Raw genomic sequence first — 20287 nt, forward strand, 5'->3', positions numbered from 1 at the left:
GGAAGGTTTGGCCGGCAGGGATGTTCTTGCCCCATCGCGTACTAGCGATTTGTGTGGCTTGCTGGGCGCAATGCACGCTGACACGGTCGTCAAGTGTACAGTGTTTCCTCCGACACATTGGTGCGGCTGGCGTCCAGGATAAGCGAGCGTTGTGTCAAGAACCAGTGCGGCTGGCCTCCAGGTTAAGCGAGCGTTGTGTCAAGAAGCAGGGCGGCTGGCCTCCAGGATAAGCGAGCGTTGTGTCAAGAACCAGTGCGGCTGGCCTCCAGGTTAAGCGAGCGTTGTGTCAAGAAGCAGTGCGGCTGGCCTCCAGGATAAGCGAGCGTTGTGTCAAGAAGCAGTGCGGCTGGCCTCCAGGATAAGCGAGCGTTGTGTCAAGAAGCAGTGCGGCTGGCCTCCAGGTTAAGCGAGCGTTGTGTCAAGAAGCAGTGTGGCTGGCCTCCAGGTTAAGCGAGCGTTGTGTCAAGAAGCAGTGCGGCTGGCCTCCAGGTTAAGCGAGCGTTGTGTCAAGAAGCAGTGCGGCTGGCCTCCAGGATAAGCGAGTGTTGTGTCAAGAAGCAGTGCGGCTGGCCTCCAGGTTAAGCGAGCGTTGTGTCAAGAAGCAGTGCGGCTGGCCTCCAGGATAAGCGAGCGTTGTGTCAAGAAGCAGTGCGGCTGGCCTCCAGGTTAAGCAAGCGTTGTGTCAAGAAGCAGTGCGGCTGGCCTCCAGGATAAGCGAGCGTTGTGTCAAGAAGCAGTGCGGCTGGCCTCCAGGATAAGCGAGCGTTGTGTCAAGAAGCAGTGCGGCTGGCCTCCAGGTTAAGCGAGCGTTGTGTCAAGAAGCAGTGTGGCTGGCCTCCAGGTTAAGCGAGCGTTGTGTCAAGAAGCAGTGCGGCTGGCCTCCAGGTTAAGCGAGCGTTGTGTCAAGAAGCAGTGCGGCTGGCCTCCAGGATAAGCTAGTGTTGTGTCAAGAAGCAGTGCGGCTGGCCTCCAGGTTAAGCGAGCGTTGTGTCAAGAAGCAGTGCGGCTGGCCTCCAGGATAAGCGAGCGTTGTGTCAAGAAGCAGTGCGGCTGGCCTCCAGGATAAGCGAGCGTTGTGTCAAGAAGCAGTGCGGCTGGCCTCCAGGATAAGCGAGCGTTGTGTCAAGAAGCAGTGCGGCTGGCCTCCAGGATAAGCGAGCGTTGTGTCAAGAAGCAGTGCGGCTGGCCTCCAGGTTAAGCGAGCGTTGTGTCAAGAAGCAGTGCGGCTGGCCTCCAGGATAAGCGAGCGTTGTGTCAAGAAGCAGTGTGGCTGGGTTGTGATTTAGAGGACACACGGCTCTCGACCTTCGCCTCTCCTGAGTCCGTACGGGAGTTGCAGCAATGGCACACGACTAACTACCAATTTGGATACCACAACATTTTTAAAAAATTAAAGGAAAAATGTAAAAAACAATTACAATTATTTGTATTTATTTTTAAAGACATAAAAAAAATGTCCCTTCACATAGACAGCATGGTGAAGAAGACACACTGCCTGCCCTCCAGGACACCTACAGCACCGGTGTCACAGGAAGGCCATGAACATCATCAAGGGCCTGAGCCACCCGAGCCACATCCTGTTCATCCCTCTTCCATCTAGAAGGTGGAGACAGTACAGGTGCTTCAAAGCTGGGACCAAGACCAAGAGACTGAGGCCATCAGACTGTTAAATCATCTCCACTAGCCGGTCTCTGCCCAGTACCCTGCCCTGAACTTTAGTCACTGTTACTAGCCGGCTACCACCCGGTACTCTACCCTGCACCTTACAAACGGCACTGGTCACTTTACATTGGTCACTTTAGTAATGTTTCCATACTGTTTTACTCCCTTTATATACTGTATTCTAGTCAAGACTCATCCTATATAACTACTGTTGTACACAACTTTTCTACTCGTCACTGTTCACAATGACAGGTTCAAGTTAGTCCCTCCCTGTTTCGGTCCACTTTCTGCCATTTAGTTTCTAGTGAAACTATGGTTGTCTCTAGTGAATACCACCCAGTCCTCTCTCTCACCATCTCTATGGTTGTCTCTAGTGAATACCACCCAGTCCTCTCTCTCACCATATCTATGGTTGTCTCTAGTGAATACCACCCAGTCCTCTCTCTCACCATATCTATGGTTGTCTCTAGTGAATACCACCCAGTCCTCTCTCTCACCATCTCTATGGTTGTCTCTAGTGAATACCACCCAGTCCTCTCTCTCACCTCATCTCTATGGTTGTCTCTAGTGAATACCACCCAGTCCTCTCTCACCTCATCTCTATGGTTGTCTCTAGTGAATACCACCCAGTCCTCTCTCTCACCTCATCTCTATGGTAGTCTCTAGTGAATACCACCCAGTCCTCTCTCACCATCTCTATGGTTGTCTCTAGTGAATACCACCCAGTCCTCTCTCTCACCCCATATCTATGGTTGTCTCTAGTGAATACCACCCAGTCCTCTCTCTCACCTCATCTCTATGGTTGTCTCTAGTGAATACCACCCAGTCCTCTGTCTCACCATCTGAGAGAGAGGAGCCATTGTAAATAAAATACAATTCTTAACTGACTGATCTAGTTAAATAAAGGTTAAATATTTGTATTTTAATAATAATCTCTATGGTTGTCTGAAGCAGTGCTGCTCTCTGTCTCCCCCTGCAGGTGCAGCACAGGATCACAGGCCAGGTGATGGCCCTAAAGATGAACACTCTGGCCAGCAACAAGGCCAACATGCTCAGGGAGGTCCAGCTTATGAACCGGCTCTGCCACCCCAATATACTTGGGTATGTCTAGAGCTACACACACACACACACACACACACACACTGCATGCACAATGTACACACTTGGCTATGTGCAGTGCACATTGCACAGCTGCCCTGTCACCCTCGCTCAGACCATTTAGTAGTAGCACTGTGTTGTTGTCACAGATGGAAGGGGTTCTTATAATCTTTGTGGTAGTAGCCTACCTTTGCTGTGGGTAGAACTTGCGTCAACTCTCAGCAGCACCACCCAAGGGAAAAGACACAACTGCTGTCAATTAAAAACAACATGTCATCTGGAAAGACGGACGGGCAGAAAACTAGCCTGTAAAATGGTGCAAAACCATTATCAGAACAGAGGACAGACACACACAAACTCTCTTCAAATGTAAGACATTATTGGAATCATTGATACCTCTTGTCAACTAGGTTTGAAATCACATAGTTGTTTTTAGCTGTGTAGATGATGTATTCTGGATGTATTCAGTGTATTTTGAATGCTCTCCCTCTCTGCTCAGGTTCCTGGGAGTGTGTGTACAGGAGGGCCAGCTCCATGCTCTAACTGAGGTAAACTCATCCGGATTCTGTCTCTCTGGTGGGAGTCCTTGCATTTTATCTTCCAGAGACAATAGTGTCCATGGTAACAGAATAGGCTGTATACACGGGCCATAAAAAGTAATGAAGATGAGGGTTGCATTCCATTTAAATTAAATTCTACACAGGCCTGCAAAGAACACAGGCTAAGGTCTCTACAGAATATTACGTCCTTACAATGCCTATGGAAATGTTTAACGTCTCAGGAACCACATCAATTTAGTGTAGGGTTAATGATCATGTAATATGTGTAGGCATGCACAGAATCTGTGTGTCTGGAATGGACTCAATCTCATTAACTGTGTGTGATGTTGTCATGGTTACCTACAGTACATCAACGGGGGTAACCTGGAGCAGCTGCTGGACAGTGACAGGTATCTGTCGTGGTCGGTGAGGATGTGTCTGTCTCAGGACATCGCCTGTGGCCTGCAGTACCTCCACAGCAAGGGCATCTTCCACAGAGACCTCACCTCCAAGGTAGGAGATAGGAGCATATAGGGGACCAGACAGACACACAATAACTCTTCCCTTCACTTCATCTTGCATTAATTGTTAATTTCATCTCACACACACTCATATGCTCTCTCTGTCTCTCTCTTCTCTCTCTCTCTCTCTTTCTTCTCTCTCTCTCTCTCTCTCTCTTTCTTCTCTCTTTCTCTCTTCTCTCTCTCTCCCCTCTCTCTCTTATAGAACTGTCTGGTACGCTGTGAGAATGGTGTGTTCACTGCAGTAGTGGGAGACTTTGGTCTGGCAGAGAAGATTCCAGACTACAGGTTAGTGCTGTGAAAAGATTCCAGATTACAGGTTAGTGCTGTGAGAAGATTCCAGACTACAGGTTAGTGCTGTGAGAAGATTCCAGACTACAGGTTAGTGCTGTGAGAAGATTCCAGACTACAGGTTAGTGCTGTGAGAAGATTCCAGACTACAGGTTAGTGCTGTGAGAAGATTCCAGACTACAGGTTAGTGCTGTGAGAAGATTCCAGACTACAGGTTAGTGCTGTGAGAAGATTCCAGACTACAGGTTAGTGCTGTGAGAAGATTCCAGACTACAGGTTAGTGCTGTGAGAAGATTCCAGACTACAGGTTAGTGCTGTGAGAAGATTCCAGACTACAGGTTAGTGCTGTGAGAAGATTCCAGACTACAGGTTAGTGCTGTGAGAAGATTCCAGACTACAGGTTAGTGCTGTGAGAAGATTCCAGACTACAGGTTAGTGCTGTGAGAATATTCTAGACTGCAGGTTAGTGCTGTGAGAAGATTCCAGACTACAGGTTAGTGCTGTGAGAAGATTCCAGACTACAGGTTAGTGCTGTGAGAAGATTCCAGACTACAGGTTAGTGCTGTGAGAAGATTCCAGACTACAGGTTAGTGCTATGAGAAGATTCCAGACTACAGGTTAGTGCTGTGAGAAGATTCCAGACTACAGGTTAGTGCTGTGAGAAGATTCCAGACTACAGGTTAGTGCTGTGAGAAGATTCCAGACTACAGGTTAGTGCTGTGAGAAGATTCCAGACTACAGGTTAGTGCTGTGAGAAGATTCCAGACTACAGGTTAGTGCTGTGAGAAGATTCTAGACTGCAGGTTAGTGCTATGAGAACGTTCCTCTAGATTACAGGAGGACTATATGACTGTCTCCCCATATTCCCACCATGACTGCACATATAGCCTACAGTCTAGATGAGTTAGTTAAATGCATTATATCTTCTATTCTGTTTTTAAATAAATGTGTTTTTGAATAAATGTGTTCTATATGAATGTATTATTTTCCTCTCCTCCAGTGACGGGGTTGATCAGCAGCCTCTGGCCGTGGTGGGCTCCCCCTACTGGATGGCCCCGGAAGTGCTGAGAGGAGAGCTCTATGATGAAAAGGTACTAACAGAAGCACAGATAGAACAATGAGACAGACATTTCACCGGATGTATAAATATGAAGCATCCGGTTGGTGTTTCCAGTCACTAACAAATATGGTGATGACAGGAAGCCCAGAGGACGGCAGTGGGAGAAGATGGATTTTGGGCGATATTCTGCTAATTTACTCATCGATGAAACATTTGATCTCAATACTTTTCTGTTCCCACAACTACAATCTGTTATGAAAAGAGTGAACAAAGTTTTGTAGACTTTACCCTTTGCCAGAGTTGTATTGTTTAGAAGGAGTGCAAAGGCGAATTGAGTTATTGCACACGTGCACTACAGAGTAGGCGTTACCTAATGAACATATGCAAATGCATGGTAGAATGAGCCAATGGGATCTCTGCTTGGCTCTGCCCACCTCCTTGCTTGTTCTGCCCACTATGGCTCATTTGTTTCCATTGGAAACGACAGGCTGTGGTTTATCTCAGTTAAGTTATACAAATCTTTGACAGTAGTCAACTTCTTTCCTGGCTGTTATCTCACTGGTCCGGGTACATCATTATACGAAGCAAACACAGTAATATAATGCAACAGTACTCTGCTATAAAACAATCTGGAAGGACAACTGTTCCATGTTCCTGCTGTGTTTTTCTGGTTGTGTCTAGTGGGTCCTGCTAATATGTATGCTGCTAGCAAATGACCAGACTCTTCCAAGGTGTATTATTGTGGATATTTCAAGTGAGATGTTATTGATTAGATGTGATTGGCCGACTCTGACCCCTAGGTGGATGTGTTTGCCTATGGAATCATCCTGTGTGAGATCATCGCCCGGATAGAGGCTGATCCGGACTTCCTACCTCGCACTGAGGTACACACACACACACACACACACACAACCCCACAGTTTATGACAGGCACACAGTTAACCAATGCTTTTCCTTTTTCCCTGATCGCACAACCCTAAATCAATGGTTTCATACTATCACACAACAAACTGACCGTGTAAACCCTTAATCCAAACCCTTAATCCAAACCCTTTCTACACCACTTTTTTTCCACTTTGACCCTGAAAATAAGTGCCCTCCCTGTCCTTATTGCACATTATCACATGTAACTGCAGTGGAAGACTTGGATATTTAATCACTGCAGTACAGGGCAGCAGTTCCAGCTACATGTGAGGTTTAAAGTGGAACTGACAGTGTTTTCACTACTGTAACGACTAGAGGTCGACCGATTTAATCGGAATGGCCGATTTAATTAGGGCCTATTAATTGTCCAAACACACGGCTGCTTTTCCACTCCATATTTATTTTTACTTAGTATACAGTATGTAATTCCCAAATATTCTAAGAATGTATGACAATGTGAAAATGACAATGTCTAAGTGCTCGCTTGTCAGAAATCTTCTAAAAAAAGATGTCATTCTTCCTGGGGGGACTATACTGTAGGAACAGATTTGAATGAGATTTCATGTTGCTAAAATGCTGTCAGTTCCACCTTAATGAGGATAACTCTGTCACAGTGTATGTCTCCATCTAGTTGATATGATGGAGAACTACAACTTTAATGAGGATAACTCTATCACAGTGTATGTCTCCATCTAGTTGATATGATGGAGAACTACAACATGTATATTATTTTAACCTAGTCAGACAAACTGATTGACAGCTAGTCGGCTACATTAAAAGATGATGATGATGATGATCCTCTGTGTGTGCAGGACTTTGGACTAGATGTGGATGCCTTTGAGAACCTGGTTGGTGACTGTCCAACACCATTCCTCAACCTTGCAGTCCTCTGCTGCAATGTAAGATGCAGACTGACTGACAGCCTGACAGATTGACTGACTTCATAATAATTGCAAGCATTAATGACTCTGTGTACATACTTACTGTAAATGCACAGATTGACAACCTAAAACCAACCATACATTTGAAAAAGTGTGCACTGTTTACACTCTTCCTGCTCCCCTCACTCTGTTTCTCCCTCTTTCTCAGATGAATGCAAAGATACGTCCCTCATTCTCTGAGATAGTGGTCTTGCTGGAGGGGATGGAGAGAGGAGAGGAGGAGAGGAAGACGGCCATCCCTCTGGGCGATTGTCTCTCCTCAAAACCCCCCACTGGCCACATCAGCCCCTACCGACGACGGAGTTCCCTCTGTCGCCCCGGCGACCAGCAGTTGTCACGGAGCCAGTCTGAAATGCTTCCACCAACGACGCCCCCACTCGGCACCCCGGCCCGGGTCAACCCCTTCTCCCTGCGGCAGGACCTGAACGGGGGCCGCATCAAGCTCTACGACACCCCCAGCAAGTCTGTCATCTCCCTGACCTTCACCCTTCCCCAGCAGCCTGACACCTGCGCCTCTCCCCCCCTCAGGGGAAACCTCTTACTCCGCGGGCCCCCCCGACGCTGCCAGTCTCTCCCCTGCACCCCTGAGCCGGGACGAACCCTCTCCCTCCTCCGGGACCCCGACCTGCAGCGCTTGGGGAAAGAGGAGGAAGAGGAGGGGGAGGATGAAAGGAGGAAGGAGAAGGGAGGGATGGTGGAGGATGAAAGGAGGAAGGAGAAGGGAGGGATGGTGGAGGATGAAAGGAGGAAGGAGAAGGGAGGTATGGTGGAGGATGAAAGGAGGAAGGAGAAGGGAGGGATGGTGGAGGACGTGTCAGATGATTCAGGGCTGCCTCTGGACCTGGTGTCTCTGGGTCCTCTGGAAGAGGAAGAGGAGGAAGGTTTTTCTCTGGGGGAGCCTATGGACTGCAGCAGGTCTCCTGACACACTAGAGGGTGCTGTCCCTACACCAGGGAGACATCTACTACACCCAGCCTCGTCCTCTTCCTCCCTGTTTCTGCAGCCTAACGGCTGGCGTCACCCAGTCTCCAATGCCCCTTCCTCCCTCCCTCCTCTCCCTCATCTGGACAACAACAACATCTCGGCGATGGTGGTCGTCGGCCGCCCGATTGGCTGGAGGGCTAGCGGCTACCGCACCGCAATCCCGGGCCCCCCTGCTGGCCCCGCCCCTGAACAAGATGAGGTAATTTCCTGTCCGGGCTGCTGTCTGATTGGTCTGAGCTTTCCATCCGTGTGCCTGAAGGGGGTGCCGACCCCTCGCCGCGTTCCGCCCCGACGACCCTACCGGAACCTTAACGGGGGGGGCATCAGTGACCCTTCAGCTGCCACGGCAACCAAGGGACTGCTTTGTTGTGGGGCGAACGGTCTCGCTCCTCCGACCGCACCTTGCGTGCCTGGGCTGCCCCTACCAGAGGCACAGACTTAGGAAGGGCTCCCCCTAGTGGGCTGACTGGCCAACAACAACATTAATACCAGTGACATTACTGAGACTTTGACTGGTTCTGTTTATTGTCGCTATTACTATTTATTATTACTATTAGGAACTGATGATGTTGATGATTACTACTACTACTACTACCTGAAGTGGATGAACAGTGTGTGTGTGTGTGCGTGTGTGTGATTGAGGAGGTGGTGGGGACACTGGTGGTTGTATTGGGAGTAACAAGGGAGAAGCAGAATAGGAAACCAGAAGTGGGTTATTGATGTGAGATCTTATATATTGGTTGTTGACCTGGCGCCATTTGATATTGTCAGTGTGTCCCTGGTTTGTTCACTCACTTTCTACACTCTGAATCTTTCTATTTGATTCCTATTAATGATTTTTCACTGGTCTGGGTGGTGCTTGAGATTTGTATTGAATTCAAACAGGTGCTTCTTCTTCCCATAACCCACTATGATCCAGGTATCGCGCGCGCGTATGTGTGGTGTATGTGTGGTTGAATTTTTAACAGCTTGTGTATCTTTGAAACAGCAGGAAAAGCTATTCTCCTAGCTTATTTACGTATTGTACTGATTATTTCACTCTAAGTTCTGTCTGTGTGTGTCAGAGGGAGAGAAAGTGTGTGTGTGACTGAATGACTCAGGTTTGTCCCTTGATGTCTGTTTTGAAATGTTAGTGGTTCGCAGGTCATTTCCCCGTACCCGTGTGTGAGATTAGAGAACTGTGTAATCATTTCATATAAAGTTAGTGAGGTGAACATAATCTTTACTATAATGTTTTTTGACACTATTGATGAGAATCACTCCACTCTTCATTTCATAGGGCTACTGGTTCCGTACCTGTTGAGGTTGACTCTCTGTATCTGAAATGGCACCCTTTTCCCTATATAGTGCACTACTTTTGACCAGGGCCCACGGGGCTTTGGTCAAAATAGGATGCCATTTTGTCTCTTGTCCCCAGAGCTTAAGGTGTGTTTGTCTCCCTCTGCTGGCCTGAAGGACCCGGTCATACCAGGCCATTGTGGCTCACAGGCTTTGTCTCTTCCTTTCGTCATAACCCTTTCCTTCTACGAGAAGCTATACATGACCAGACCAGGGAAAACTCCAGGCTTTAGTTATAGACCTGGAGGTTTTCCTAGTTGGGTCACTTTGTCAGGAAAAAGTCCCAGCCATATATCATATCAACTGATATGAGGGGACTGAAAAAGGTTTATGGCTATGCTATTAACATTTCTAACGAGTTCTAACCACTTAATCTAGCTAGTGATCTGTAGGAAAGGAGGAGGAGGAAACATAAGCCAGTGTATTGGCACGTAGCCAGTCACACTCAACTGTACTGGCCAGAGAGTCTCTTTGTTACTGCACTGTTTAAACAGCATGATTTACAGAGTCTGGACAACTGTGTGTATCCATCCAGATAATTCCACTGTTCTGTCCCATAATTGATGATGTCATAATGACAATGGTACAAACACCGACCCATATGTCCATGGAACAACCGAGGGAGTGTAATGCACTTTCTTTTTTAAAGCTGAGAATCTTGTTGATTTAACATTTATTTATGAAATCATGTATGTAGCTAACTAGTAAACCCTTCTGCTGGCTGGGATGTTGGTTGGTCTGTGGCTAGTTGGAATAATAAATTATTATTATGGAAATATGTGTCTGTTCCTTTCTGGGAACAACCCTTCCCCTTTAGACACTTGTAGAGATCTGAGAGGACTTGATAGGATGCATCAATAGAATTTCACCATATTGCTTAAACCTGTCCAACCCTCTCAGATCTCCACCAGTTCCTATAGGAAGGGGTTGTTTTTGGACAGGGGCTCTGTTTCTACTAGAACCCATCCTCTACATGCAAGACACTGATCATACCCCTTGATTTTTTTCCCCCCATATTTTATTACGTTACAGCCTTATTCTAAAATGGATGAAATAGTTTTTTTCTGCATCAATTGACTGTACACACAACACTCCATAATGACAAAGCAAAAAGAGGTTTTTTGACATTTTTGCAAATGTATTAAAAATAAACTGATATCACATTTACATAAGTATTCCGACTCTTTACTCAGTACTTTGTTGAAGCACCTTGTCACTAGTGTAGAGCGGAGGAGGCAGTCGCAGGTTTAGAACTACTAAATTTACATAAGTATTCCGACTCTTTACTCAGTACTTTGTTGAAGCACCTTGTCACTAGTGTAGAGCGGAGGAGGCAGTCGCAGGTTTAGAACTACTAAATTTACATAAGTATTCCGACTCTTTACTCAGTACTTTGTTGAAGCACCTTGTCACTAGTGTAGAGCGGAGGAGGCAGTCGCAGGTTTAGAACTACTAAATTTACATAAGTATTCAGAACCTTTACTCAGTACTTTGTTGAAGCACCTTGTCACTAGTGTAGAGCGAAGGAGGCAGTCGCAGGTTTAGAACTACTAAATTTACATAAGTATTCCGACTCTTTACTCAGTACTTTGTTGAAGCACCTTGTCACTAGTGTAGAGCGGAGGAGGCAGTCGCAGGTTTAGAACTACTAAATTTACATAAGTATTCCGACTCTTTACTCAGTACTTTGTTGAAGCACCTTGTCACTAGTGTAGAGCGAAGGAGGCAGTCGCAGGTTTAGAACTACTAAATTTACATAAGTATTCCGACTCTTTACTCAGTACTTTGTTGAAGCACCTTGTCACTAGTGTAGAGCGAAGGAGGCAGTCGCAGGTTTAGAACTACGAAATTTACATAAGTATTCCGACTCTTTACTCAGTACTTTGTTGAAGCACCTTGTCACTAGTGTAGAGCGGAGGAGGCAGTCGCAGGTTTAGAACTACTAAATTTACATAAGTATTCCGACTCTTTACTCAGTACTTTGTTGAAGCACCTTGTCACTAGTGTAGAGCGGAGGAGGCAGTCGCAGGTTTAGAACTACTAAATTTACATAAGTATTCAGAACCTTTACTCAGTACTTTGTTGAAGCACCTTGTCACTAGTGTAGAGCGGAGGAGGCAGTCGCAGGTTTAGAACTACTAAATTTACATAAGTATTCCGACTCTTTACTCAGTACTTTGTTGAAGCACCTTGTCACTAGTGTAGAGCGGAGGAGGCAGTCGCAGGTTTAGAACTACTACATTTATATAAGCACCATTTCTTTTATATCCTATGAACTTTACATGTTGCTGCTCATGGGTCCTTTTACATGGAAATGCCCAGAGGGGACTGATGCCTTTGTTTCCACGGCAGCTGAACCATTTCAACACCATGATCTGGATTTGTCCACTTTCACATTCTTTGAGAGATACCGGTATTCTCTATGATGAGACAACCAGCCTAGATTGTGTCAATGATCTGAGGAAGAAGCTCTTCTCCAATAGGTCATTCTAGACGGAGAACATCACAGGCTGCCCTGCTACAACATTCAAACAGAGCAGTGTACCAAGCAAGCATTTTGTCAACAAGTCTGAAAACCATCCAATTGGCACTTTCACCAGAAAGTACAGGATGGACTAAACCAGTTGATTCCTGGACACCTTTGATGACACTCTTACCAGAGGCTGACCAAGTTTACAGAGAACTCCTGATGTGTGGCAGCAAAATGATGCTGGATTGTCATCCACTCAGGGTCGGAGTTATGGGCAGGCCTTATGGGGTCTGGCCCGCCCTACCTCCTTGACCATCCAAATGAAATATATTTATTTGACAAACGTGTGCCAACAGAAACAGGCATCAAACTCAGATAAAGCATCCATGCGAGCGAAACAGCACCCCCTCTGTCTCCAGTAAATGTAGCCATGTACAGTGGGGCAAAAAAGTATTTAGTCAGCTACCAATTGTGCAAGTTCTCCCACTTAAAGAGATGAGGCCTGTAATTTTCATCATAGGTACACTTCAACTATGACAGACAAAATGAGGGAAAAAAAATCCAGAAAATCACATTGTAGAATTTTTAATGAATTTATTTGCAAATTATGGTGGAAAATAAGTATTTGGTCACCTACAAACAAGCAAGATTTCTGGCTCTCACAGACCTGTAACAACTTCTTTAAGAGGCTCCTCTGTCCTCCACTCGTTACCTGTATTAATGGCACCTGTTTGAACTTGTTATCAGTATAAAAGACCCCACTATGGCCAAGACCAAAGAGCTGTCAAAGGACACCAGAAACAAAATTGTAGACCTGCACCAGGATGGGAAGACTGAATCTGCAATAGGTAAGCAGCTTGGTTTGAAGAAGTCAACTGTGGGAGCAATTATTAGGAAATGGAAGACATACAAGACTACTGATAATCTCCCTCGATCTGGGGCTCCACGCAAGATCTCACACCGTGGGGTCAAAATGATCACAAGAACGGTGAGCAAAAATCCCAGAACCACACGGGGGGACCTAGTGAATGACCTGCAGAGATCTGGGACTAAAGTAACAAAGCCTACCATCAATAACACACTATGCCGCTAGGGACTCAAATCCTGCAGTGCCAGACGTGTCCCCCTGCTTAAGCCAGTACATGTCCAGGCCCGTCTGAAGTTTGCTAAAGAGCATTTGGATGATCCAGAAGAAGATTGGGAGAATGTCATATGGTCAGATGAAACCAAAATATAACTTTTTGGTAAAAACTCAACTCGTTGTGTTTGGAGGCCAAAGAATGCTGAGTTGCATCCAAAGAACACCATACCTACTGTGAAGCATGGGGGTGGAAACATCATGCTTTGGGGCTGTTTTTCTGCAAAGGGACCAGGACGACTGATCCGTGTAAAGGAAAGAATGAATGGGGCCATGTATCAATAGATTTTGAGTGAAAACCTCCTTCCATCAGCAAGGGCATTGAAGATGAAACGTGGCTGGGTCTTTCAGCATGACAATGATCCCAAACACACTGCCCGGGCAATGAAGGAGTGGCTTCGTAAGAAGCATTTCAAGGTCCTGGAGTGACCTAGCCAGTCTCCAGATCTCAACCCCATAGAAAATCTTTGGAAGGAGTTGAAAGTCCGTGTTGCCCAGCAACAGCCCCAAAACATCACTGCTCTAGAGGAGATCTGCATGGAGGAATGGACCAAAATACCAGCAACAGTGTGTAAAAACCTTGTGAAGACTTACAGAAAATGTTTGACCTCTGTCATTGCCAACAAAGGGTATATAACAAAGTATTGAGATAAACTTTTGTTTTTGACCAAATACTTATTCTCCACCATAATTTGCAAATAAATTCATAAAAAATCCTACAATGTGATTTTCTGGATTTTATTTTCTAATTTTGTCTGTCATAGTTGAAGTATGCCTATGATGAAAATTACAGGCCTCTCTCATCTTTTTAAGTGGGAGAACTTACACAATTGGTGGCTGACTAAATACTTTTTTGCCCCACTGTGTCTGCTGTTGTCTGGCCGAAATGAGTGTGGCATGTCATACTCTTTTTGGTCAGACAGCATCAGATACATGGGATGCATATGGTAAGACCGAGGGGGCGTTGTTTTGCTCGCTCAGATGCTTTCTCTAATGAGGTAGTGTCAGCCACTTGTGAATTTTTTTAAAGTTGGCGGGCGCGCAGTGTTTTGTTCGGATGCTGGAATTATTTTGGACAAAGGTGTGAAGGTGACCTGCTGTATTTTTTTTAAGTGATTTGTTTGACAATCAGATGAAAACGTCATGACTGGCTGTGTTCATTCCACATTATAAGGGAATACATGTTTAGAGTTAAATGACATGTTTTTACTATAAAACCCATTTAAAACACAAAGGTCCCGTGGGGTAAAAGGAGCCCCTTCTTGGAAATCAAATGGCTGTCCATCTGATTCGTTCAGGTGCCGGCCCAGCACCATGGGAAACAGGACCCTAAATATTTTTTTCTTCACTAATCACAATTTAAGGAATACGTTTGTTGCATGACTTGATGTCATGTTGTTTTGAGTGAAAATGTTACGTCATAAAAGCTGTTTTAAATATGACTAGGGATTCATTTCCATCTCCGTTGGCGGACATTTTGGTACATTTTTAAATGAGTACCCCTTCTAGGATGTCTTCATATAATCTGAGGAATGTTTGTACCAGGCTTTTATCTGTTGCATGACAGTTTGTATTGTTCAAATACCAGCTATTATGGCAGCCATTTATAATGTGCACAATAACTTGCTTCCTGGTTACACTTGAAATGGGATCCCCTTGTTTTCATATCGTCTGAGGAATGCCTATACCAAATGTCATTTTTGTATTTGCATTGTTAAATAAATTGCTTTGCTATGTCACAGACACTGGCTTAAGGCTCTCTCCCCCTCCCTAAAATAAAAATATACTACTAGTATGGCCTACCAACCACTGTCCATGGTGCTGAAATTGGGACATGCCTATCGATGATTGGCCTTCTGCTGTGCCAGGGCTAACCTTTGCTTTAGGTAATGGATACATGTATATTGGTAGGCCTATTTGGTCATTTTCTCATGTTAAGCCTAACATTTCACAAAGCGAAACAGCATACTTATCAGATACCAGTAGATCGTTTTTTATATATGCACAAATGTGCTGTATAGGCCACCCAAACCTTCATGACATCACGCTCCCTTCCAGCTTGGATAGAAAGTTGTGCATAAAACCAGTCTATTAATGCCAAATAATTCAGTCAGTCCACCCTCAAAACAGTAGCTTTATATGGATTGTTTCATTATGCAGAATATAGCTACAGAATATACAGTGTTGAGATGCTATTTATATACTTAAAAATAAATACATATCAAATAGCCTAACACTGATGAAAAAAGTAGTCGGCTTGAGGATAAATTCAGCCACTATGTATTGTTGAACTCAGCAGGTTTTATATGGCTAACAGCCTACACAAATGGGCTGCAATATTCAAGGTAAATGAAATCCAATTTGAGAGACTTCCCTGGTGTACTGAAGTCCAACTATTTTGTAATCAAATGTTTTCTCCGGGTCGTTAGGTTCAGGGTTCCGGCCTTTATGAGTTTTAGTTTAGAAAATGATCTCTCCGCAGAAGTGACAGTTACAGGGATGTTAAAAACAGTTTCAATTTTGTTCATACTGCTGAAACGCCTTTTGACTTGAGTGGTTGCAATATCAACAGTCTCTTTTCTCTGGTCTATCTTGGCATGCAGCATTTCAATCGTGTGCAGTGTTAATGCATTAGACTCTCAGTCTAACATGCTGACCACATACATGTTATTCAGTCATTGCATCCACACTTCTTGCGCACGTCAACGAGCGTCTGCATAGCCAGGTGCTAAAATAGATCTTGGTTCTATTGGTGATGCTTTAGGCGCTGCAAATCTCGCCTCTCCCATCTCCTCATTGGTTTATAGGAGCATAGTAGGGATGCACGATATATTGGTAAGCATATCTGAATCGGACGATATTAGCTAAAAATGCCAACATCGGCATTGGCCCGATTTATTTTAATTTAATGCCGATGTGCAAAACCCATGTAAAGGCTGACGTGCATACCTATATAACGTAGGTAGGTGACGTGCATACCTATATAACGTAGGTAGATGATGTGCATACCTATATGCATACCTCTGCATACCTCTGCAAAACATCACTACTACTACTATGGTTGTCTCCAGACAATTATAGACAACGTCATTTCCGGTCACGACTTGCAGACTTGTTTTTGAGTTGCTGTGCGTTTTGTTGCCAACCTGTTTTGCTACCTGACAAATTTACGGTTTTTACTTTTTAATTACCGTTTATATTTTTGTTTTTTTTCCTACTCAACTTTTTCACTCCGGACGCTTTATCTGGACACGATTCGTCAGGACCTCCAACAGCCGAAGCTAAGTAGTAACATTAACATGATGCCTTCTAATTGTAGTCGCTGTACTCGCCTTACGGCGAGGATAGCTGTGCTACAAGCCCAGCTTCAGACGCAATCGCTAGGCAAGGGTAATTTCAGTGTAGGAAAGGATGAAACAGCGTCTGTGCCACCAGTAAGTACAGATAGTAGTATAAATCCCCTGGCACAGTCCCCGCAGCCGGACAACTTTCTCACGGTTTCTGGAAGGAAATGCTGTAGGAACGCTCAACCGGTGTCGCTCATTCAGCCGACAGAAACTTTCAACCGGTTTTCCCCATTAAGCAGCGGGTCGGAGTCAGAGGCCGAGTCTTCTCTGGTCTCTACTCCTCCCGTTACGGGGTCTGAGACGCCGAAGCTTCCCACCATTAGCTCTGACAAATTGAAAACTCTAGTCATTGGCGACTCCATTACCCGCAGTATTAGACTTGAGAATCATCCAGCGATCATACACTGTTTACCGGGGGGCAGGGCTACCGACGTTAAGGCTAATCTGAAGATGGTGCTGGCTAAAGCTAAAACTGGCGAGTGTAGAGAGTATAGAGATATTGTTATCCACGTCGGCACCAACGATGTTAGGATGAAACAGTCAGAGATCACCAAGCGCAACATAGCTTCTGCGTGTAAATCAGCTAGAAAGATGTGTCGGCATCGAGTAATTGTCTCTGGCCCCCTCCCAGTTAGGGGGAGTGATGAGCTCTACAGCAGAGTCTCACAACTCAATCGCTGGTTGAAAACTGTTTTCTGCCCCTCCCAAAAGATAGAATTTGTAGATAATTGGCCCTCTTTCTGGGACTCGCCCACAAACAGGACCAAGCCTGACCTGCTGAGGAGTGACGGACTCCATCCTAGCTGGAGGGGTGCTCTCATTTTATCTACCAACATAGACAGGGCTCTAACTCCTCTAGCTCCACAATGAAATAGGGTGCAGGCCAGGCAGCAGGCTGTTAGCCAGCCTGCCAGCATAGTGGAGTCTGCCACTAGCACAGTCAGTGTAGTCAGCTCAGCTATCACCATTGAGACCGTGTCTGTGCCTCAACCTAGGTTGGGCAAAACTAAACATGGCGGTGTTCGCCTTAGCAATCTCACTAGGATAAAGACCACCTCCATTCCTGTCATTATTGAAAGAGATCATGATACCTCACATCTCAAAATAGGGCTACTTAATGTTAGATCCCTTACTTCAAAGGCAATTATAGTCAATGAACTAATCACTGATCATAATCTTGATGTGATTGGCCTGACTGAAACATGGCTTAAGCCTGATGAATTTACTGTGTTAAATGAGGCCTCACCTCCTGGCTACACTAGTGACCATATCCCCCGTGCATCCCGCAAAGGCGGAGGTGTTGCTAACATTTACGATAGCAAATTTCAATTTACAAAAAAAAAAATGACGTTTTCGTCTTTTGAGCTTCTAGTCATGAAATCTATGCAGCCTACTCAATCACTTTTTATAGCTACTGTTTACAGGCCTCCTGGGCCATATACAGCGTTCCTCACTGAGTTCCCTGAATTCCTATCGGACCTTGTAGTCATAGCGGATAATATTCTAATCTTTGGTGACTTTAATATTCACATGGAAAAGTCCACAGACCCACTCCAAAAGGCTTTCGGAGCCATCATCGACTCAGTGGGTTTTGTCCAACATGTCTCTGGACCCACTCACTGTCACAGTCATACGCTGGACCTAGTTTTGTCCCATGGAATAAATGTTGTGGATCTTAATGTTTTTCCTCATAATCCTGGACTATCGGACCACCATTTTATTACGTTTGCAATTGCAACAAATAATCTGCTCAGACCCCAACCAAGGATCATCAAAAGTCGTGCTATAAATTCACAGACAACACAAAGATTCCTTGATGTCCTTCCAGACTCCTTCTGCCTACCCAAGGACGCCAGAGGACAAAAATCAGTTAACCACCTAACTGAGGAACTCAACTTAACCTTGCGCAATACCCTAGATGCAGTTGCACCCCTAAAAACTAAAAACATTTCTCATAAGAAACTAGCTCCCTGGTACACAGAAAATACCCGAGCTCTGAAGCAAGCTTCCAGAAAATTGGAACGGAAATGGCGCCACACCAAACTGGAAGTCTTCCGACTAGCTTGGAAAGACAGTACTGTGCAGTACCGAAGAGCCCTTACTGCTGCTCGATCATCCTACTTTTCTAACTTAATTGAGGAAAATAAGAACAATCCGAAATTCCTTTTTGATACTGTCGCAAAGCTAACTAAAAAGCAGCATTCCCCAAGAGAGGATGACTTTCACTTTAGCAGTGATAAATTCATGAACTTCTTTGAGGAAAAGATTATGATTATTAGAAAGCAAATTACGGACTCTTCCTTAAATCTGCGTATTCCTTCAAAGCTCAGTTGTCCTGAGTCTGCACAACTCTGCCAGGACCTAGGATCAAGAGAGACACTCAAGTGTTTTAGTACTATATCTCTTGACACAATGATGAAAATAATCATGGCCTCTAAACCTTCAAGCTGCATACTGGACCCTATTCCAACTAAACTACTGAAAGAGCTGCTTCCTGTGCTTGGCCCTACTATGTTGAACATAATAAACGGCTCTCTATCCACCGGATGTGTACCAAACTCACTAAAAGTGGCAGTAATAAAGCCTCTCTTGAAAAAGCCAAACCTTGACCCAGAAAATATAAAAAACTATCGGCCTATATCGAATCTTCCATTCCTCTCAAAAATTTTAGAAAAGGCTGTTGCGCAACAACTCACTGCCTTCCTGAAGACAAACAATGTATACGAAATGCTTCAGTATGGTTTTAGACCCCATCATAGCACTGAGACGGCACTTGTGAAGGTGGTAAATGACATTTTAATGGCATCGGACCGAGGCTCTGCATCTGTCCTCGTGCTCCTAGACCTTAGTGCTGCTTTTGATACCATCGATCACCACATTCTTTTGGAGAGATTGGAAACCCAAATTGGTCTACACGGACAAGTTCTGGCCTGGTTTAGATCTTATCTGTCGGAAAGATATCAGTTTGTCTCTGTGAATGGTCTGTCCTCTGACAAATCAACTGTAAATTTCGGTGTTCCTCAAGGTTCCGTTTTAGGACCACTATTGTTTTCACTATATATTTTACCTCTTGGGGATGTTATTCGAAAACATAATGTTAACTTTCACTGCTATGCAGATGACACACAGCTGTACATTTCAATTAAACATGGTGAAGCCCCAAAATTGCCCTTGCTAGAAGAATGTGTTTCAGACATAAGGAAGTGGATGGCTGCAAACTTTCTACTTTTAAACTCGGACAAAACAGAGATGCTTGTTCTAGGTCCCAAGAAACAAAGAGATCTTCTGTTGAATCTGACAATTAATCTTAATGGTTGTACAGTCGTCTCAAATAAAACTGTGAAGGACCTCGGCGTTACTCTGGACCCTGATCTCTCTTTTGAAGAACATATCAAGACCATTTCAAGGACAGCTTTTTTCCATCTACGTAACATTGCAAAAATCAGGAACTTTCTGTCCAAAAATGATGCAGAAAAATTAATCCATGCTTTTGTCACTTCCAGGTTAGACTACTGCAATGCTCTACTTTCCGGCTACCCGGATAAAGCACTAAATAAACTTCAGTTAGTGCTAAATACGGCTGCTAGAATCCTGACTAGAACCAAAAAATTTGATCATATTACTCCAGTGCTAGCCTCTCTACACTGGCTTCCTGTCAAAGCAAGGGCTGATTTCAAGGTTTTACTGCTAACCTACAAAGCATTACATGGGCTTGCTCCTATCTATCTCTCTGATTTGGTCCTGCCGTACATACCTACACGTACGCTACGGTCACAAGACGCAGGCCTCCTAATTGTCCCTAGAATTTTTAAGCAAACAGCTGGAGGCAGGGCTTTCTCCTATAGAGCTCCATTTTTATGGAACGGTCTGCCTACCCATGTCAGAGACGCAAACTCGGTCTCAACCTTTAAGTCTCTACTGAAGACTCATCTCTTCAGTGGGTCATATGATTGAGTGTAGTCTGGCCCAGGAGT

At 44.9% G+C, this 20287-nt stretch overlaps 1 protein-coding gene across 2 annotated transcripts in view; it reads left to right on the forward strand.

The window, feature by feature from the left end:
* LOC110497264 (dual specificity testis-specific protein kinase 1) overlaps positions 1–20287 on the forward strand; it is a 49790-nt gene that overhangs the window by 9442 nt on the left and 20061 nt on the right. For both annotated transcript variants that reach the window (XM_036933962.1, XM_036933963.1), the window contains 8 exons: positions 2642–2763; positions 3260–3308; positions 3666–3812; positions 4026–4108; positions 5112–5202; positions 5972–6055; positions 6908–6994; positions 7185–8905. In XM_036933962.1, the coding sequence (XP_036789857.1) occupies positions 2642–2763; positions 3260–3308; positions 3666–3812; positions 4026–4108; positions 5112–5202; positions 5972–6055; positions 6908–6994; positions 7185–8462 (1941 nt within the window). In that variant the 3' untranslated portion in view covers positions 8463–8905. The remainder of the gene's footprint in view (positions 1–2641; positions 2764–3259; positions 3309–3665; positions 3813–4025; positions 4109–5111; positions 5203–5971; positions 6056–6907; positions 6995–7184; positions 8906–20287) is intronic.

This window comes from Oncorhynchus mykiss, chromosome 10 (genome assembly GCF_013265735.2).
Source record: "Oncorhynchus mykiss isolate Arlee chromosome 10, USDA_OmykA_1.1, whole genome shotgun sequence".
Classification (NCBI taxonomy): Eukaryota; Metazoa; Chordata; class Actinopteri; order Salmoniformes; family Salmonidae; genus Oncorhynchus; species Oncorhynchus mykiss.